The sequence below is a fragment of the Raphanus sativus genome, chromosome 2 (genome assembly GCF_000801105.2).
Source record: "Raphanus sativus cultivar WK10039 chromosome 2, ASM80110v3, whole genome shotgun sequence".
Classification (NCBI taxonomy): Eukaryota; Viridiplantae; Streptophyta; class Magnoliopsida; order Brassicales; family Brassicaceae; genus Raphanus; species Raphanus sativus.
In genome coordinates this window covers 39095713-39117289 of record NC_079512.1, presented here as the reverse complement: position 1 = coordinate 39117289, position 21577 = coordinate 39095713, and the positions used below count along the sequence as shown (strand labels likewise).

Here is a 21577-nt window from a genome sequence, read left to right as displayed (position 1 = left end):
GTGTTCAGTTAACAGATTAGATATAGCCAAGACAAAGATGTTAGAAAGGGTGAAAAAACAAGAGAAGAAACATTGATGTAAATGACGACATATTTGAAACTAAGCATTCGTGAGCTGTTTATTCATTGCCAACATGTAAATCACAACATATTTGAACATCCATAAGAGTAATCATGGCCTGAAGGAACAAGCTTACACCAAATTTTAGCAAAAAAAAAAAAGGAACAAGCTTACTTCCTCCTCCAGGGTCAATCCAGGGGCGGCTTAGATGGGTGGGCGGGGAGTGCGACCGCCCCAGGGTCCAAGGATCCAGTTTTTTTTTTTACAATTTTTTTTAAATTTTTAATAAAAATAAATGTAAATATAAATATATTTTAACTAAATTTAGTTATGTATATTTTAAAAACTAAATTTATCTTGAAAATTTTCATACAAAATAATATAATTGCTTAAATAATTACATTAAAGTTTAGATTTTAACTAATTTTCAAAAGAAAAATTGCCAAAAAGCTATATAATTTATTTTTGCCCAGGGGCCTAAAATGTTTATGAGCCGGCCCTGGGTCAATCTGGTCTCTCCATTGACGGAACAATATTTTAATTCAATTATTCATGTTTGAGTAATGGAATTGTGGATAAACACACTAGAACTTTTAAGGTTTTTTTACACTGAAACAAGTTAGCAATGAGATCAAATTGATCTCATTAATTAGTGATTCATGTAGTGAAACGACGGAAACTTAACAACAGAGGAGTCAGGAGAGAATCTTTCAAGAACAGCCAAAGATTCCTTCATGGTTGGCCTCTTCTGAGGAACAGGAGACGCACAGTTATATCCCAACTTCAAACAACCGAGGAGAAAGTCTTCTTTGCCATGCAGCTCACCGCGAATCGTCACGTCGACCATCCTCAGTGCATGGTGTCCGTCTTCTACCGTCAGCCCGTTTCCAAGCCCAATCTCTTCGCCTGAAACGATCTTACCCGTGAGAAGCTCTAGCAGGATCATTCCAAAGCCGAAAACGTCCCATTTTGGGCTCGGTTTTAGGCTCCGGAAAGACTCTGGTGCGCAGTAAGGCGACAGCGGGCCCAACGAGCTAGGACTCGGGCTTGGCGTGGGCCCAATGGACGAGAAGTCCCTTGAAGACGCCCTTGAACGCTTGCTACCAAATATCCTAGAAGAAGACCCACCAGCTCGGCTGTAGCTTGTTTCACCAGTGAGAAGCCTCTCGAGTCCTAAATCACCGATTCTAGGCTCCATGTCGTGGCCCAAAAGTATGCTACTGGGCTTCAAGTTCCCATGCACATGCTTCTTCTCGTGGAGATAAGCTAGCCCACGTGCGATGCCTTTCGCTATCTTGAGCCGAGTTTCCCACGGTAGATGATACGGCGAAGCAGACCCACCTCCTTTGCCTGCTCAAAATTCAAAGTTCAAACACACACCCCAAGTATCATCATCAATACAATAGAACTTAAGCGTATTTTAGCAAACGACAAAACGTTATAAACTTACGGTAACGGGGGTTTACGAGGCTGCCGTTAGGGACAAAATCGTAAATGACCAGTTTCTCGTCTGTACTCCAATAGAACCCGCGGAGCCTAACCAAATTCGGGTGAACCAACTTCCCAATTGCTCGAATATTCGACTCAAAATCCTTAAACCGGCGCTGAGTTAAACCGGTCTCACCCAGCCGACGAACCGCGTAAACCGTACCGTCTTCGAGAACAGCTTTATACATTATACTCGACCCCTTGGCGCCTAATATATAAGCAGAAGCCTTAAGCAGAGTCTCGATCTCCATCTCCTTCTCTCCATCAACGGTCACTAACGTCCCTTCGCTATCTCCTGACCGTTGATCTGCATTGTAACGGCTTTCTTCTTCGTCGGACGGCGTCGTTTCGGGCTCTTTACGTAGACACGACCATTTAGTGAATCTTCTTGATTCGTCTGGTGAGGAAGAAGAAGAAGAAGATGAAGATGGTGATAACGTGATCGTGTCTGTTGTTTCTTCTCTCTGCTTGTCGTTGCTGTTGCTGTTAGCGATGTCCTTGCTCTTCTTGCGTCTGTAGATGTAAAGGAAAATCACGGCGAGGATTCCGATACCGGCGATATCACCTATGACGATCCCGGTTATAACTCCTGGTCGTAAACCGGTTCGGGGAGTCCGGTTCGTTTGTTGCGTCGTTGGATTAGTAACCGGGTTTGAGCTGATTGTGTTCGGTATTGCGGCGATCGCCGGTGTAGACATCGGTGAAGAAGAGATCGGACACGGGTTCGGAGCCGGGTCGCCGCATAAACCCGGGTTACCTGTAAAGAAATATGATTTCTGGTTAAGGAAAACCGGGATTGAACCGGTTAAGTTGTTGAATGAGAGATCAACGGTGGCGTTTCTCGGGAATGTATCACCGATCTCCGGCGGTATATTGCCGGAGATTTGGTTAAACGAGACGTTCAAGTAACGGAGACTAGCTCCGCCGAAGTCCGGCGGTAGCGAGCCGTTGATCAGATTGGACGACAAGTCTAGAAACTGAACATCTCTCCATCCGCCGGGAATCTCGCCGGAGAAGTAGTTGCTCTGCAGTGAAACCGCCGTTAAGTTTCCAAGTGTCACCAGATTAGCGGGTAACTTTCCCGCCAAGGCATTGTCGGAGAGGTTAAGCGTCTGAAGGCTGTGAAGATCGCCGATCGAGGAAGGGACTTCGCCGGAGATCATGTTACCGGAGAGATCGAGTGACCGGAGCTCTGTTCCGTTGAAGAACGAAACCGGCAACGGCCCGTTGAAGGAGTTGTTGGAAAGATCGAGGATTTGAAGGGAGTGGAGAGAGCCCAGATCAGAATGAATCGAGCCCAAGAGCTGAGAGTTTGGGAGAGACAAGTTGACGACTTTGGAGTCGTTATTACAAGAGACTCCTCGCCAAGAACATGGAGTTTCGTGGTTGTAGTTCCATGTCTGTAACTGAGACAGAGGATCAACGAGAACAGAGGACTTAAAGTTCATCAGCAGCAGTCCATCAGAGTTTAAACCAGAGGAAGGCAGAACAAAACAGAGAAAGAAGAAGAAGAAAGCTGAAAGTAATTCCATTTTCATGGCTTCATTACTAATGTGAAAGAGAAGATAAGATGTTAAAAGAGATAGAGAGAGTTAAAGATGGAGAGAAACAGCTCACGTAACCAAACGCACACCCTTCTCGCTCTCTAAATGCTATCTCTCTGTCTCTGTCTGCAGAAAAAAAAGTACTGCAGAGTTTCTTAAATTCTATAATCAATACGAATACACACTTCTTGTTGCAGTCTTCTTCATTTATTATATAAAATCTGTTCCCTTTACAACTAATATTTGTACTTTTTTCTCTCTCTTTCTTTACTGAACCGAAGAAGCGAGTAGATTCTTTAGGATTAGTAAGCTACAAGACTTTATATAAAAAAAAAGTCTGCAGTTGCAGTTTTTGCTCAAAGTTGTAGCGTTTTTCTTGTTTCCATATGACTTTTATCCACAGATTCTCATTCCTTCTGTGTTAGTTCACACGGTCTATATATAACTAGAAGAGATCTAAATCGAATAGTTTTGGTGCTGATTACTGAACCGAAGTTTAACCTAAATCTTTTGTTCGTTGCTAAAAAAAAGAAGTAACGCATGCTCTTTTTGTTTTAAAGAATATGGTTATCATGTCTCTGCTGTCTTCCTTTTTATGGGGATTTAATTTGTTTCTGGATGCTTTACAAGTATTTCCCCTGTAAATGGCTTTCATGTGCTACTTGTTATTATTATGATTTTTGTAAATATGTTTATTTCAGCTGTCCTGAAGATTCTGCATTCAATTTCTGTACGAAAATATGATTGTGTACAAGCAGTATGATTAAGTAAAGTACTAAATTAAATGGATGGAGAGAAAATGGAATACTCCAATTTCAAATATCACAAAACTGTTGCACTTAAAGTCTACTAGTCATATATTACATGCCAGATATAATAAACTTTCTTTTTTTTTGACACTGAAAGATATATTAAATTTGCTTTCTTAAGCAAGTCCTTTGCCTGAGTTTAAGAATTAGTTTTAACTTAAACAAATCTGCTAATTTATCATCTAACACATTTCTAATTTTAAAAATAGAATTGATAAAAAAAGAATTGATAGATTGAGACACAAAGATTGGAAAATAGGTCATTAGCCTAAATTTCGGTAGGAACTATTTCCATTCAAGCGTATTGGTTTATGCCTTTATGGTAAGAAATCATACAAACATATCCAAACATTACATTTAATATCATTAATATTCAATACCTACCATTACATATCTTAAAAGTTCAAGATATGTTAAATTTTGTGTTAGCACAAAGTGGGTAAATATATTTATGGCAACCCTAAAAAATGTGTAAATATGTTTTCAATAATTGGATTTACGGGTGCCACACGTGGTCCATTACCCATCATTCTAGTCTCTTGCGATTCATTTCTCTGTTTTTGAAAAAAAAAATAGCTCTTTTAATTATTTTAAAACAATTTCTTTTGTAAAGTTGGAGGTGATCTTTACCCACTTCTTCATAAAAAACAATGTTTAAGTTGAAAAAGATTCAAAAAAGTTGATGAGATACACTTTAAGTCTTTAATTATAACGAGTCCAACAGTAAAAGCCACAAACCCAGCCTTGTTAGTTTTGTGGTGGGCCATTATTTTTCATTATATCTTTTTCTCAAGACTATAAAAACTGCATCCAAGATTCCGAAGTGTAAAGACTACAAGTCGATGACAATTGAGAAAAAATCCTAACCAACTAAATTAGACTAACATAAAAAAAAAAAGATAGGGGTTCAATATGTTAACTAGTAGTATTTTTTGTTTGGTTTTTAGCGTTTTTTATATATAAATAATAGATATCTACACATACTATAAAGTACGGTTTTGCTGTGACTGTTTAGTAGATACTGAGTTTGTCTATGCTTTTTATCTAGGTTTTAGTAGAATTAAAAGAAGGCATAAACGAGGTCAAATCAAATGATTCATGATTTCAAAGTCGAAGTCCCTGCTTTAGTAATCCTCCAGCCAGTGCTAGTTGTTCTCCCTTCCTAACCAACTAAATTAGGGGTTCAATATGTTAACTAGTAGTATTTTTTGTTTGTTTTTAGCATTTTTTATATTTAAATAATAGATATCTACATATATTATAAAGTACGGTTTTGTTGTGACTGTTTAGTAGATACTGCGTTCGTCTATGCTTTTTATCTAGGTTTTAGTAGAATTAAAAAAAGGCATAAACGAGGTCAAATCAAATGATTCATGATTTCAAAGTCGAAGTCCCTGCTTTAGTAATCCTCCGGTCAGTGCTAGTTGTTCTCCCTTCCCCCCACCACCACTAGTATAATAATCATTTTGATTTTTTTTTTTGTAAAGCAATTGCTGATGAAATTGTTAATATAAATGTCGCAAGATGATAAAAATACAGATATAAGAACCATTTTAAGGAATACAAAATAACATAAAATATATATATCCAGGACTGAAAAAAATACTTAAAGAATATTGCCTGCTGAAAGCAGAACTGCGTTATAGACAGACATTCATCCCTACGTGTTAAAATTTATAATATCCGTTCTATATATCGGTCGTGGTTACAAGTTTTTCCATATAAAAAGATTACGTATATATACACTTATATTTTGGGCATCACACGAATATCTTAAATTATGACATCTCGACCTTGGAATTAGGGTTTATATTCCTCGTTTAAAGCAAGATGCAGGTAAAGTGTATGAATTCCAAATTCCCAACCTATATATTTGCCTAAATCTTGGATCATGTTTTAATTTGTCTTTCATAAAATAATGCTTGGATCATGTTCTTACTCTACGTTTTATTTTTGACTAATGATAAACATGTATTCGTTGTATAGTGCGACTGAGTCAATCAATAAAAATATCAAATGCAATAGCTCTCGAGTGGGGAACGTGTATCGAAAATTAGGAATAATCAACTTAACTACTAGCTAGATAAACAAAAGTAATACTCCATCAGTTTATAAATAAGTGTGAATTTAAAAAATTTCACACAGATTAAAAAATGGCAGAAATCGATGTAAATTATTATTAATTACATATCTTTAACCAATAGTATTTAAGATAAATAAAATTATTTATAAAATTAATGCAATTTGCAATTAGTTTTTAGTCGAAAGTAAATATAATTTCCATTAAAATTGTAAAATGACATTGGAAATGTAACAAGAAAAAAAATTAAAAAGACATTAATTATGAAACAAAAAATAGCAAATACTAATGAATACTCCATTAACTTAGTTAATTATACTCTATCTATATCAGTTTAATTGCATTGTAAAGTAAAAATTTTGTTTTAAAATAAGTGTTATTTTAAAATCTCAATTTAAAATTTATTAACAATATTCTTTTGTTTATTTTTATATTGATTGAAATATGGTTAGATGTATATATATATATATAATGATGTTTTATTTTAGAAATATGCAAAAGTTAAATGTCTTTTAATGTAATGACAATTAAAATGAAACATAAGGAATACTAAATTTAGTCTTTTGGTTGATGAGATAAATTTAGCACTTTTGCAAAAACAAAAACACAAAGATATGAAGTCATATTGATTCGCATTAAGGTAAATATAATCCCAGAAACTATAATCTTCAATCAATCACTAATCATATGTTCATCTAGCTCCTACTGGAGTGGAGTTGAATGGAAAACAAAAAGAATAAATAACCAGCTCTTGACTCTTCTGGTTGACTTTAAAATATTTACTTTCTATTTTTCGCATCCCCCCCCCCCTCCAAAAGAAGAAAACTACTGTATCTATCTTATTAAAACAGAAACATTCTGTTGGACCTAACATTTATTTTGTAAGTTTTTAAATTAAATATATTTTTATACTTTATAATTAAACCTACATTAAATTATTAATGTTCATTTTTTATACTATTATCCATGTTTTCAAACAATATACTTATTTCTTTATACTACTATCAATGTTTCCAAACAATATATTTTTTATACTACTATCAACGTTTTCAAACAATACAATAAATAATCTTAGTTATTTTATATCTATCATTTCTCTTTAAAATTTTGTAGAAACGTCATAATTTTATAAATTACAAAATAATAAATTTTAAAATTTGGATTATAAGATTACAAATTATGAAACTATTATAATTTAAATCAAATTAGATTACATATCGGTCATCCAACAGTTCAATCGGTTAGTCTCGGATTTTAATATGAATATTTTAAAAACTTAAATTGAATTGTTAGGTCTCCGAATTAACCGATATAATCACAATCGGGTTGAATTAGAAAACACTGATTTAAATGCAAAAATATTTTAAACACACTCTTGGAAGCGCGGGTCAAAATCTAGTATCGTTGTAAAACACACAAAGTGATGGAAAAAAAGATGCGAAAATACGGACCACAAAAAAAGTGATGGAAAATATTTAACTATGGGCTCAACTTAGTGAAACGTGTATGGGCCGAAGTATAATTTAAATTTCTACATATATGGCCCTTAAAGCCCAATCGTTCGTTTAAATCATGAAAGTAGTATTGTGGGTTACGCCTCGAGCTGAATGGAAAAATAAAAGTAAAAACAAACCGCCCACAACATTGGGTTTTTAAAGCTAACATTCTTCTCTTCGGGTTATCCTTTTCTATAATCAATTTACTTTTATTCCCAGCACTACAAAGTTTCTGGTTTATAACAAAAACGTAAATGATCATTTATTATATGAATGTTAGCTTTGGCCAATGACGACATTCGACAATGTCACTGTCAGCTTTATTCTTAAATTATGTATAATCTATTTCGTAAGTGGACGATTTGTTCAGCAGTGGTTGTAAAATTGTTAGCAACATGAGATGCTTTTTTGTCGATAGCTACTGCAATGTAATTTTTTATCTGAGTCTCATGCGATGTAGATTTAGTCAAATGTTTTTACCTTAAAATTTATTTATTTGATAAAATATGATTGCTATGATGACACCACGAAAATATAACTAGACATTTAAAAATCTATTAAAGACTGTATTTACGATTTACTTACTAATAAAAAAACTCAAACCCTGAAAAAAAAGAAGAAAAAAAAACTCAAACACTGCTTATAGCTAAGTATTCGAAACGCGATTTGGAATCATTAAATGAAGTCCATACTTTTCTGGTAACAGGCTAATATTATTGATTAACTTTTTGTTTTGCTTAACAAAATTTCCTTCTTACTGCGTCCAATTATTGATAAAACTTGTGTTTTGCGAATCTGGAATGATGCAAAATTAATACAATAAGTAATTAACGATTCCACTCTCTGTATCTCACGGTGAAGGATGATGGATCACTAACTTTGTTTTACGAATAAAATATAAAGGTTTCCTTCAAAAATTAAAAAAATAAAAAGGTTTTTCTCAAAAAATAAAGAAAAATATATAAAGGGTTTTTTATGAGCTACTTCGGCCCGAAGCATTCTTCATCTGGTTTTGCAGAATAAGTGAGATAAAAAAAAAGGAAGACCAAATAAGCTAAAATAAATAAAGTGAGGCGATAGTACGACTCATACGGCGTAAGATATCACCTTATAATATATACTTTGCTGGCCTTCTGATCTTAAACTATATCAACATTTCAAAGATGAAGAAAAAGACATTTCAAAGTTGAAGCTATATAAACGTTAAAACTTACAAATAATGCTTAGACTTCATGTGTTTTTTTAGGGGTTTTTAGTGACATTGCTGAGTCCAATGCGCCTAGTGTCTATCGCGTTTAACCAATAAAAGGAGAAACTATATACAGTCTAGAAGTAAAAAAAAACAATATAGTCTAAATTTTAAAAGAGGCCCTAATATACATTTTACATAGTGTAATAAACTACAAAGCTATGCTTATCTTGGAAGTTTAAAACAAATGAAAAGAATCATTCGTTTGATGGTATTATATCAATGTTAATTACAAACTGCGAATCTTCCTTCCATCTTGTTCTTGCCATGAATCAACCACGAGGAATCGTGAACAGTCTAATCTTTAGCCACACATACGACAAGTGTCAATGGATGATGTAATAATGTGCGCATGTGTTCCACGTGCCTTTTTGCCAACGGAGCAATAATGCAAAACAAACGTTCTGACTTCGAGGGAAAACAATAGTGGCCGGTGTGGATGGATTCTCTGTTTCTTTGACTGCAGAGAAAGAGATCGTCAAAAACAATTGTGGCCGGTGAGATTAATCCGATGCGTATTGTTAGGTTAAACTTTTACTCCGTTTATCCCAGAATTCAAAGTTACCGTTTTTATAACATTTTACACGTGAACGTATTTGTGTATAGTTTTATTGGTGAAAAATTATCAAAAAGTCTTATTGGTGAAATGATGATAATTTCATAAACGTAATGGAACGAAAGTAGCAGACTATCATGCGAAACGACATCTTAAAGATAAGAAAGAAAGTAGTCACAATACTAGCAGAAAAAAATAAAGTAGTCACGTAAAGCATTTTCAATCTATTCCTATTTCGGAGATTTTTATTATTATAGAAACATAAAAGCATTTTCAATCTATTTATATTTCAGAGATTTCTATAATTATAGAAGAAACAATAGAATAAATATAGTATTCATCTATTTTTTTGTTTGTCAAAATCTATTAAATAGATCAAATGGTGGTCGAGTTTGAGTCATTCGACCCGACTAGATCCGATTTACATGGAAAATAAAAACACTGCTAATTCTTGTCATTTATCTAATTTATAAAGAAAATATAGCATTTTTATATTTTAAATTGAATTTTTAAAAATATATAAATTGATTGGAAATGATCTAATAACATGAACATTGAAGAGTTCTTATAAAACGTATTAACCATATCATCATTAAATAATGAATGTTAGAAAATTATTATTGGAGGTGATCTAACGTATCTAGACATGATCACTACCATCGATAATAGTTTTGAAGTACAACTATATCAAACGTTAGATACTTCATGTCGAAACAGAAGTTGTAGACCAGAGTATGGACTCTTTCAAGGCGTGATTGCGTCAATTTTCTACAATTCTACATTTGATCAAATGGTAAAATTCATCTGTAGACGAAATATATCCTCAGTTTTGACACTGCCTAGACTAGAAGTCACACTTATCGAGTATTACTTAGTATCAACCTTTTCTTGACCAAACAAGCCCAACATACTATTGTTGACCTTTTGTTTTGAATCTTGTTGTTTCTGTGGTCGACCTTATAGTGTTCAAAGTAAGAGCTCATCTTGGCATATATAAGAAACGGCCATGGGATATAATAATTAATAACATCAATGTTCAAAGGTGCAAATGTAGTTTACAAGCTGGGGATGGACATATGTTGGTAACCACAATTATACTTATACACTTTCAAAACTAATCTACCCCTGCCCTTTAAGAGCATTTCCAATATACATCTCTATATTTTTTTCAAAAATAAAGATATAAGAGCTCATCTCTATTATAAAGGTGGATTTGCTCCAATGTATGTCTATATAATAAAGTTTCTCTATTTTAAAAGAAAATATAGAGGAATTCTATTTTTTGCCTCTGTATTTAGAGATGAAAATAGCATATCTCTATATTTTCCTTTATGAATGAATAGAGAAACTTTATTATAGAAACATACATTAGAGCAAATTCACTTCTATAATAGAGTTTTTCTATTTTAAAGGAAAATATAGAGATTAAAATAGAGGTGGATTAGAGATGGTTTAAGTGCATGACATATAAAAGAAAATGTAACCGGCTTTAATTTGTACTATATTTCCGAAATAAGCAACCTCTTAACTATCGTCAAGCGTCACAAGTACTTTCGTTATTGGTCATATGGTTCATCATAAAGCCACATATTAAGCTCTCTTCTTTATCCCACAAAATACATAAGTTTTTTTTTTGTCAAGCCAATGCATAAGTTTGGATCATATATATAACGAACGAAGTAATAGGGAATAAAATGGAAATGTGGGTGGCGTGGGGATCAAAGTTTTCACGTGTGTCGTATCAATAAACCCAACAACCATATCAATGGAGAAGATCTCTTCTAGTTCACAGTTCATTACGGAAATTACTTTTACGCCCTTCCGTACCACGTCAAGGTATACGACTTTCATATGGTCAAATTTGTCCGCCTATATTTTAAAAATCAGTTATATATATATTTTTTAATTATCTCTTCGGTATACTTGTCGGTGCGGTGGGAAGCAAGTCGCACGTGTGTCTGCTTAAACCGCGTCGCCACCGTCACGTGATAAATCGTTTCTCGTACGTGCCTTCTGCGGTTGAAAGCTGATAAGTTTGTGTTTACGTGTGTTTGGCAAATAATATGCGACGAATTGGTGTTTTTGTGAATTGTATTACCGTTATTGTACGAGTAATTGCTATTTATATAGACTCGGTGTCTGCGCTTTGTTTTATGATTGAATATACGCTTTAAACGACATGGACTACAGCGTGTGTGTTGTATCCTTCATTGTTTTTTTTTTTCAGTAACTTTCTTTCTTAATCTTTCATTGTTGAGGTATATTGTACACGTAAATATATTATATATGTCCTCTCCTGCAGGAATAGCTTTGTAAAATTAAACATTAAACGGTGAAAATCCTAAAGATCATTCTTTTATCCTTAAATATTTAAATCACAGGAATCTTAGTTTCTTAAACAAACATAAACGGCTACCTAATAATATTCCATTCCTTGAAAGAACTCGTATATCTGTCTTCGTTAGGTTCCAATTACGACATTCTCCAGACAATATTGTTTCAGCAAATCTCTGATTTTGGATTACTAGATTTTTATTAAAAATTATGAACTACTAATGCATGAATAAACATTCGTATGATTGGAGTCAAAACGTACAATGAACCTGGAACCATCTCATAATTATTTAAGGTTGTATTTGTAAGCTATTTTGGGAAATTCCAGTTAAAGGCAAGAATATACGACTCACATGTATTTTTTGAGAAAAAATTAAATAATTTATACGTTTCAGTGGACGGGTGTGGGTCATGAGCAATTTGATCGGGTTAGTAGTGTCGACGTTTAGTTGTTTTCAGCTAAAAAATGAAAATAATATAGAAAGAAGATTTATCAGTTCATTACCACCACTTGAGTTGTTACTAGGGTCTTAATTAATTTTCGTTGAAACACTTAGAAGATATTAGAACTAAATAAGAATAGCCAAACTAGATTAAAAAGAAATGATTGGTAGATTTTATCAGCAAACAAACTAATAGTATTAGCTAGGAAAAAATAGATTATTAGGTAATAGCTACGATGTGCCTAGAACAGAAAATCTCTTACAGTATTCCAGTAAGCCAGTAACTATACGGCTTTGTCCATATGTTTCCCTTGGTTCATTCAATTAATCTTTTTCTTAATACACAATTATGGGGTCACTAATTATACAATTAATTCTGACCGAATCCTATCCCGTCTTTTTCTTTCCTCGGGGATACTTTTGAATACTTTAAATAATAAATCAAATTATTTAAATCGTGTGACAAGAGTAGGAAGCTCGCAAGAGACTTCCATTAGCATCGGAGCATGTGCATCGTGCTATGCAGTACACGGCTGTATTAGTGTCCTAACGGTGCCGTACACTTTACAGATCCCAGTTTTATTCACTTTAAATAGGTTTGAACCAGTTAATCACTGCGGTTCAACGTTTACTGTGGTCATTTGGTTAAAATAATGCGATTCCAATGTGGTGGAATGGTTGGTGAAACTAGCATAAAATCACGCAACTTATCTATATATGGTAAATGAAAATTACGTATATTGATCTAAATATATATGATATATGTGTCTCTGAAAACTAGTTATTCTTATCTATATTTGGTATATGGGTATCACTTACGTACGTGTGTGAAATGATACGTCCATGCTTTCATAAATCATAAGGTAAATATATGTGGTTTAGCCGGTTAGCTAGGCGTAAAAGAACAGCCTGACCGAGTTCACGTTCGCAGCTAATCCCTATACTAGCGCCTTAATGCATATACATATTAGCCTTTGGCAAAATAAAATGTATATTACATATTAGCTTATGAATTTTATGCATGAGAGAGAGGTTCTTTAGCTAAGTAAATTTTGACAGGCATGCATGTTTGAATATTTACAAATTTCTAACGCTGGTGGTTGATCTTGAATGCATTTCACATTGACCACAACATAAATTTTATGGTTAAAAAAAGAATTTCTCAACCGTTGACAGGTTACGTAATATCAGATCTACAAAGGAAAAAATGACAATGCGTTCGTTTAATTACTCTCAATTCGAGTACAATTCTACGTTCACAAAACTAAATAGTTGACTTTTGGGGTCAAAGCGACGAACATAGTTGACTATTAACTCCATTTAATACGAGTGTCATAGTGAGTTTTTCAACATATATTTGATAGTAGGAAATTATTCGTATAATTTTAATACAATATATTATTTTCTCAATAACACACTGGGAGTTAATTAAATATGAATATTTTTATATGAAACAAATACATTCATACACATAAAATCTATTAAAGATGCACACAATTTTTATAATATCTTATCGCTCGATGACTGAAAAAAATCTTAAATGTTTGTATAAGCTGAGATGTATGTAAAACGGATGAACAATCATCTGCAAATAAATTGATATAATTCCTAATACAGAAAACTACAGAAACAAACTTCAAATTCAGATTAGTGTAATATATATATCTCCAAAAAAAAAAAAAAATCTACGGAATCTTATATACATTACTTATCTTTTAGGCTAATCGCTAAACCAAAGTATAGATTTTAAAAGAATGCTAATTACTAATTAGTGGACTTATGAAAGTACTACTAGTCTATGTAAATAAAATAACAAAGAAGGAAGGTGGGTGGGTGACCGGCAGGTGAGGGAGTGGCCGTTAAAGGGAGGCAGAGATTTACAGCCTGTTATATTTTTCTTTCTTAAAAATGTCAAATTATAAAATAAAATATCCCCAAAAAATTAAAGTGGTAACGATCGATCTATCTTGTCGTTTTGCGCCACGTCAGCAACTGTCTCTTTTTGGCAGTCTACTTTTAATTAATTTATTTTTTAGATCGGCAAAATATCCGAAAAATAATAATGATAATAATGGCATACAGGCTGGCTTCCTCAGTCAAAAAGTCACCGAATCGAACCAAAACCTCATACCTAACCGTTAACTTCATCCTTATCTTCATCTCTCTATCATTATTAATTATATATAAACATTCTTGGATTATTTTTGGCTTCAGAATGTAAAGCTACGTTGAGTGCATATATATATCAACGGTTTCACGGCGAGGGGTCATTTATATCTTTTGATGTTGTCAACACTCGTTGCATGTGTAAAGATAGTTTATTAACAAATTGTAAAACTATTCCATCTACTCGTTGCATGTAGCGAGAAGCCAAGAACTTGTTGGTTACTACTTACTAGTGTCTACAATTTCCACTTCTTGTTCATCACACCAATGTACAAGCTACGGCAAATTTGGATATCAAACCGACGGTCCAACGTGCTTTATTATAACCTCACACATCAACACACACAAGACAGTGACATGCAACGAACAGTGTAATATATTGAAAACAGATCAAAGCACTTTAGTTTATAAACAAAACAAAATAAACTTTCGGCTATTTTTTATTGACTTCTATGTAGTCTTTTTTTTGCAGTTATTCTTAGAAAAGCAGTTTGTGTTTGCCACCATATTCTCATTTTCATTAGTTCCTTTTTACCAGAAATTCAAGTTGGTATAATTCAACGTTTCAAATATAATGCCATTCTTGAATCTCTACTGTTCTAAATTTTGTTAATTTTAAAGAAACAAAAAATGCAGAAAATTAAAGAAAAAAGTACGAAAAAGATAAAAACGTAGAAGTTAACGATTCTGTGAGTGTCACAACAATGCTTTTAAATGGAAAACGAAATGATTGGGTAAAAGCGCTCCACCTGTAAAACGGAGAGTGGAAGAGACGCTCCAGTACGAGCGTACTGTTTAAAGAAAACACATCTCTGAAACTAAGACCACACTGATAATATTTATTTATTCACGAATAAAAGCAAATCTCAAACTCAAAGTACATATACTTACTTGACACGTGTTAATATACAGCTGTATCCCAAGTCCCCAACCGTTTTTCCTGGAAGATTCTCTGTTCTCCACGCTCGATGTTAACCTCACACAGACGCTGTTCTTCCCAAACGCAGTTTTCAATCGCGGACGTGTGTGTTGGTTGTGATATTGATATACCAATGTTAAATAATTCTATTTTTCGTTTTTCAAGTTTAAACATTTGATTGATGAAATTTATTAGAATACATTGAATGACTTGCCTAAACAATTAATCAACCAAACGCTAAATTAGTTAATCCATCAATTTGTTTTGACTGAATTAGTCAAAACCGTAACGATTAGTAAGTTAGTAACGACCATATTTATCCGTTTAACGCTGATAAAATTACAAAACGGTTTTCTTTGTTTCCTATATAAGTTAGAAGATATTTTATTCAGTTAAAAAAATTCAAAAGATAACACATATCCTAGAAATAAACCGCAAAATTTAACTACTTTATTATTTTTTCGCTAAAAAAGATTACAGGTTGAACCGGTAACCCTTTCCCGACTCCTTTTGGTATAAATACTCTCTCTTCTTGCTCTTATCCTCTTAAAACCTTTTCTTCTCCCAACAAAAAAAAAACTCCTAACGACCAAAGAAAAAACAAAACAGAAGACGTGTGAAAAAGAAAAACAGAACACATCCGGCGATGTCAGGTCCGAGCCGAAAGAACATGGAAAGAATTAAAGGTCCATGGAGTCCAGAAGAAGATGATCTCTTGCAGAGTCTGGTGCAGAAACACGGTCCGAGAAACTGGTCCTTGATCAGCAAATCTATCCCCGGGCGCTCAGGTAAATCCTGCCGTCTCCGCTGGTGTAACCAGCTATCTCCGGAGGTCGAGCACCGTGCCTTTACGGCGGAGGAAGACGAGACGATTATTCGGGCACACGCTCGGTTCGGTAACAAGTGGGCGACCATCTCTCGTCTCCTCAATGGAAGAACCGACAACGCTATCAAGAACCATTGGAACTCGACGCTCAAGCGTAAATGCAGCGCTTTTACATCTGATGGACAGAGCTGTGACTTCGGTGGTAACGGAGGGTATGACGGCAACTTAGGAGAGGAGCAACCGTTGAAACGTACGGCGAGTGGTGGTGGTGTTTCTACTGGGTTATATATGAGCCCCGGAAGTCCATCTGGATCTGACGTCAGCGAGCAATCTAGTGGTGCTCCACACGTGTTCAAACCGACGGCTAGATCTGGTGCTGTGCCGGAGGTGACGGCGTCAACGTCCGGTGAAGATCCGCCTACTTATCTAAGTTTGTCTCTCCCTTGGAATAACCGTTGCGAGACGGAGACGGTTAGAGTCAACGAGCCAACTCAAGTAAACGAGAACACGGTTATTGACGGTGGTTACACGGCGGAGCTGTTCCCGGTTAGAAAGGAAGAGGTGGAAGAAGAGAAAGGGATATCAGGATTCGGTGGGGAGTTCATGACGGTGGTGCAGGAGATGATTAGGACGGAGGTGAGGAGTTACATGGCGGATTTACAGCGAGGGAACGTTGCTGGTGGTGGTTCCAGCGGAGGAAGTGGTGGTGGTGGTGGTTCGTGTATGCCGCAAAGTGTAAACAGCCGCCGTGTCGGGTTTAGGGAGTTTATAGTGAAGCAAATCGGTATTGGGAAAAGCGAGTAGTGATTTTAAGTGAGAGAAGAAAGCAAAAGAGTCTTAAAAACTTTTCACTCTGTTTCTCGTGAAAATAAAAGTTTCAGGCTTTTCATGTTTTGTTGAGCCACCAAAGGCAGCAATGGCTAAGAGAAACAGAACAAGGAAAGCAAACTCTTAAAAAAAAATCTTTTGTAATCGTATGATGATCTTTCGTGATTCAAATTTAAAAACATTGAAAATCATACAAAAGAATTGATGAAAAGTAAAAAAAAAACTTTATCAAGCTTGTTTCATTTCCCTGTGTTTGATATTTTGAGGAAGCAAATATGGATCACGTGACATGGAAACAGAACAACATCTTTATATACGATTGATGGGTTTCTTAAGCGATCATGCATACAGTTTCATAATTAGACATACAGAGCACACGGACAAGCAAAGTTACCTAATGTGCAGTCTCTACAGAGCTTAAAGAGTTGTTGTTGCTACTGGTGGATTCCCGTGAGCTTAACTTGTTGATTAGATGAGCTATGTCTTGTTTCCACGACCACGATGGATCGTTCAGACCACGTACTGAGTTGAGGCACACCAGAAGAGTCCCGCCTTCATGTAGAAGTACCTATGATTCCAGAAAAAATAGCGGATTAGCGGTTTCTTCTAGGTAAATTTGATTGATGAAGTTATGGGGAAAACATAGCTTTTAGAGCTTAGCATACCGTCAACCATAGTGGAAGAAACCCTAAAACTGAGGGAAGAGCAGCCAAGAATATTGACGTCAAAGCAAGAGCCACGTTTTGCTTGACCTGCAACATGGTAAAACACTTGTTAAATCTGCAATCTTACATCTACAATAGGTTTTTGAAAAAAAAAAGAGTTGATTATTTTTTTACCAATGATGTTGTCTGGCGAGATTTAGCGACACAGAAGGGAACACCGGTGATGTTGTCTCGAAGCAGTAAGATGTCAGCAACAGCAATCGCAGTGGCACTCGCACGTTGAGCAAGTACAATGCCGACTGTTGCAGCAGCTAGAGCTGGAGCATCATTAATTCCTTCTCCTACCATAATTAAACCTCCACCTAAAACAATCACCAAAAATATTATATGATTTAGACTTCTGAGATATTTTTTTTTAGTGGGGGAGACTTATGGCGAGAGTAATGATCACCTGCATCTCGAGCGATGTTCTTTACATGGTTTAGCTTATCCTCGGGCTTTAGGTTACAGTAGACTTCGCTAATACCCACTGCATTGGCAACTCTCCACGCACTTGAATCATGGTCCCCAGTTAACATCATTACTCGAAGTTGGGCCCAGCTTTTCAGTTCTGCTATAACTCCCGAGACACCTGGACGAGGCTGATCCTCGAGGTGAATCAATGTTACCTGGAGAAGTTAGTTGCAAAGGCTCATAAATTTCAGTGATACAGACGATTTTAAGTACTGACAAATGGTCACACGAGAGAGAGAAATACAGACTGTGAAGTAGGTACGATTTTTGTGGACCAGCTAAGACAGTAGCTGTAGCATATACCTTGTGATCAACGGAAAGAGCAGCATGAACGAAATCCTTTCCGTACAAAGACGCGTTGACAGCATCCTTGATCTGTTTAGACTCATCTTCTGATTTGAAGAGTGAGGTAATGAACTCTATAGAACCCAGTGATGCTTTTCGTAATCTACTCTCTTCAGCTACTGACTATAACAACGCCCAAAAAGTTGAAATAAGAGTATATACCCACATAATTATGAACTAGATGGGAAATGGAGATCTGTAGAATCTAGTACATAACTATGTCGCACCTCAACACCGTTTACGGTAGCTGTAAGGCCTCTACCAGGAAAATATTCGAAGCTTTCAACAAAAATAGAAGGGAGGTCTTTCCCCACACTGTGGTCTACCACAGCTCTGCAGGAAGTTCAATAGTGTCAGAAGCAGCCAAAAATATATGGGCAAATACCAGTCCAAAAACAGAAAGAGAGCTAAAGATGCCAAACGTTGCTTTATGGCGTCCGTTTGTGGTGAAAGAATTGAATGTACCGTCAGAGAAGACTATTTAATAACCATGAATTTACACGGGCCCGTTTTACTTTTTACCAAAAAAAAAATTGTGATGTGACTGAATTGAAGGCACATGCTTAAACATTGCATAGTTCTAGACTCTGAGATATTTAAGGTGTATACAACAATTGATGTTTATAAAATACCTTCCAATAGGATGTGTAGTGCCCTTCTCCATAGCAGCCGCTACGGCAAGAGCTTCTTTCTCACAATTTGGAACGCAGCAAGTTATTACGCTTGGATTGTTACCTCCGTGGTGCCCATAAATGGGTTCAATTGCTTTGCAAGTAAGACCGCCGGTTGTTAAGGTCCCCGTTTTGTCAAAAGCAACAGTGTGGCAAGAAGCGAGGGCATCTAGAACTTGAGCACCTTTGAGCAATATTCCCTATAACAATGAATAACTGTTGGATTATACAAATATACGTGAACAGAAGGGAACTAAATAGTCGCATATGCATCATAAAATTCTCACAATTACAAATAAGACTCCTTAGGTTCTAAAGCCGTGAGCTATTAGCTAGAAAATAATGTGCACGAACAAATGCTCAAAGTGGAACAGATCATAAGGCAAGAACAATAAGAAAGCTAACGCGTTGTTGGTAATTTCAGTTTCTCAGATTGCAATTCCACAGAGTGTATGCATGATACCTTTTTTGCACAAGAGCTAATAGCAGTAGCGTAAGCCAATGGAGCAACAGCCAAAGCACATGGTGATGCGGCCACCATAAGTCCCAATGCTCTGTAGACCGATCCTCTGCATGCTGTATCATTAACCAGCAAAGAAATTAAGTCAACCAATTGTCCATACCAAGAAAAGAAGGCAAACATGCTTTTACGGATTTTCCAAATGGTGATATATCTTATTAGCAAACAAGAATAGTTTCGTAACATCAAAAACGACTCAGTCTCCAAACTAATGGGTACATATCTATATGTTAAAAACGAGGAATTTGTTTTTGACATCTACCTGTGGTGCTTAGAAAAGGCCACTTGAACAAAAGTGGACCTAGGAAGGCAATAGCAAGTGACAAAACAACCACCACCTTGCTGTAATTCTCCCCAAACTCATCCAGCCATCTCTGAAGTTTGGGTTTATTGGAGTGTGCTTCCTCTGTCAGCTGTACAATCCTGTTTAGAGTCGACTCATTCCATGCCTTAGTGGCCTGATAAAAAAAAATCCATAGAATAAAGATTAGCTTAAGAACTTCAAACAAAGGCAAGCCGCAATATTGCACAATGTTTGAAATACCTTCACGATCATTCTGCCATCCAAATTTCTTGCACCACCAGGCACTCTATCTCCAGCTTTGGCCTCCAATGGTTTGACTTCCCCAGTCAAGTGCTCAATTGTTATGGTAGCACTACCTTGGTAGACTTGGCAATCTACAGGAACAATCTAAATACCAAAAATAAAAACCTCATTAACAACTATAGCAATGACATAAAAGGTCAAAGGATTTCAAGAAATGAAAGTAGCTAAAAAAAGCTTCACAGACCTCACCAGTTCCAACCAAGATGTAGGATCCAACTTCTACACTGTGCACAGGAACGCTTTTGTATGACAAATCAGAAATGTTTGGAACATTCCCATTTTTCACTTGGATCAAGAGTGCAGAATCTGGATTACTCTCCTTCAACTCTTTAACATCCACCATTGACCGACTAGTGAAAAACTCCTCCGCTGCAAGACAAGACAGAGGCCTTAAACCTATTAGTCTCATGAAAGCATTAACACTGACGTAATATCCCTAATCCTCAAAAAATCAAGTTCCTGACCGATGTGAGCAAGATTGAACATGGCAAGAAGCAGCCCTCCTTCAAGAGCGTTGCCCATAAACACGGAAGCAAAAGCAGCAAGTGCCATCAATACATGGATGTTCACTTTCCCTCCAGCTATATCCATAAGCGCGTCGAGAGACGCTGAAACCTAACACATGAAACCAATTCCTTGAGTCGTCTCCCTAAGTTAAAATAACTAAGAAAGAGCCTTACTCCAACGAGAGGGAAGCCAACAATCATGAACGCGTTCTGAAGAGGCTTAACGTAAGGTTTAGGAGCAAAGAAAGGGCACGCGGCGGCAGCGATGAAGAGTGCGGCTGAGGAGCAGCAGAGATGGAGATGCTCCCTGAGGAAATTGGCTAATCGAACCCATCCGATGGCTTTAGCGAACCCGAACAATGCTTTCTGAGGCTTACTCTCCGCTTTCAATTCCACAGAACAGCATCCGTGGTGATGATGATGATGATGATGGTGATGATGCTCTTGCTCACTATCATGATGATCGTGATGGTGATCTTCAACCGCGCGTAGACGAATCGATTGTCGCGGGAGACTAAGGGAGGCGGAGATCCGAAGAGGGAGGTGAGTCTTAGGCGGGAGGATTGAGAAGGAGTTGACTCGAGCGAGTCGGAGAGTGGCTAAACCGCGACGGTAAGGGAATCTAGTAAGAGAGGAGGAAGAGCGAGTGAGAGCGGCGGGTTCCATGGTCGACGAATTTGAGCTCGAGCGTCGTCTTCTTCGATCATGCCACCATTGATTCTTTCTGATCTCGCGAAAATGCGTCTTAGACTCGTCTTTGTTTCACACTTGTTGTAACAGAGGAGAGAAGAGAGCCAATACAATTTATTCCGATAACATTAGCCACATAAATAATCTCATCTCATATACTTTTTTTTTCTCTGTTTGTTTGTTACCTTCTGTTCCAAACCAAGGCTCTGAGTATTCAAGTTTATTTTGATTGAACAATCGTTGTGAAAAATGTTAAGTTACA

At 36.0% G+C, this 21577-nt stretch overlaps 3 protein-coding genes and 1 pseudogene across 3 annotated transcripts; 2 read left to right on the top strand and 2 right to left on the bottom strand.

Moving 5' to 3' along the window:
• Positions 1-621: 621 nt before the first annotated feature.
• Positions 622-3444, bottom strand: LOC130508336 (probable LRR receptor-like serine/threonine-protein kinase At4g37250). The gene is made up of 2 exons (XM_057003789.1): positions 1511-3444; positions 622-1410 (listed from the first exon to the last, which is right to left on the bottom strand). Exons 1-2 carry the CDS (start codon positions 3084-3086, stop codon positions 710-712), a joined length of 2277 nt encoding a protein of 758 aa, XP_056859769.1. The 5' UTR covers positions 3087-3444; the 3' UTR covers positions 622-709.
• A 12239-nt stretch (positions 3445-15683) lies between these two features.
• LOC108842130 (transcription factor MYB73) lies at positions 15684-16864 on the top strand. Its single transcript, XM_018614951.2, has one exon. The coding sequence runs from the start codon at positions 15791-15793 to the stop codon at positions 16772-16774; it is 984 nt and encodes a 327-aa protein (XP_018470453.1). The 5' UTR covers positions 15684-15790; the 3' UTR covers positions 16775-16864.
• A 224-nt stretch (positions 16865-17088) lies between these two features.
• Positions 17089-21431, bottom strand: LOC108842129 (probable cadmium/zinc-transporting ATPase HMA1, chloroplastic). Its single transcript, XM_018614950.1, has 13 exons — positions 20800-21431; positions 20584-20734; positions 20304-20488; positions 20057-20203; positions 19775-19970; positions 19456-19568; positions 18954-19192; positions 18549-18654; positions 18280-18444; positions 17915-18131; positions 17638-17825; positions 17464-17550; positions 17089-17366 (listed from the first exon to the last, which is right to left on the bottom strand). Exons 1-13 carry the CDS (start codon positions 21289-21291, stop codon positions 17193-17195), a joined length of 2460 nt encoding a protein of 819 aa, XP_018470452.1. The 5' UTR covers positions 21292-21431; the 3' UTR covers positions 17089-17192.
• The window catches only part of LOC130508728 (probable amino-acid acetyltransferase NAGS2, chloroplastic), a 2067-nt pseudogene continuing 1853 nt past the window's right edge, over positions 21364-21577 (top strand).

What these genes read in the sequence shown, in the direction of transcription:
- LOC108842129 (XM_018614950.1), bottom strand. Translation starts at nt 21,291, where the DNA reads ATGGAACCCGCCGCTCTCACTCGCTCTTCCTCCTCTCTTACTAGATTC. An exon ending in TCTTGGTTGGAACTGGTGAG is followed by an intron (nt 20,204 to 20,303) that starts GTCTGTGAAGCT and finishes TTTGGTATTTAG; the next exon opens with ATTGTTCCTGTAGATTGCCA. An exon ending in CTCTTTCCGTTGATCACAAG is followed by an intron (nt 18,132 to 18,279) that starts GTATATGCTACA and finishes TAACTTCTCCAG; the next exon opens with GTAACATTGATTCACCTCGA.
- LOC130508336 (XM_057003789.1), bottom strand. Translation starts at nt 3,086, where the DNA reads ATGAAAATGGAATTACTTTCAGCTTTCTTCTTCTTCTTTCTCTGTTTT. An exon ending in CCTCGTAAACCCCCGTTACC is followed by an intron (nt 1,411 to 1,510) that starts GTAAGTTTATAA and finishes AATTTTGAGCAG; the next exon opens with GCAAAGGAGGTGGGTCTGCT.
- LOC108842130 (XM_018614951.2), top strand. Translation starts at nt 15,791, where the DNA reads ATGTCAGGTCCGAGCCGAAAGAACATGGAAAGAATTAAAGGTCCATGG.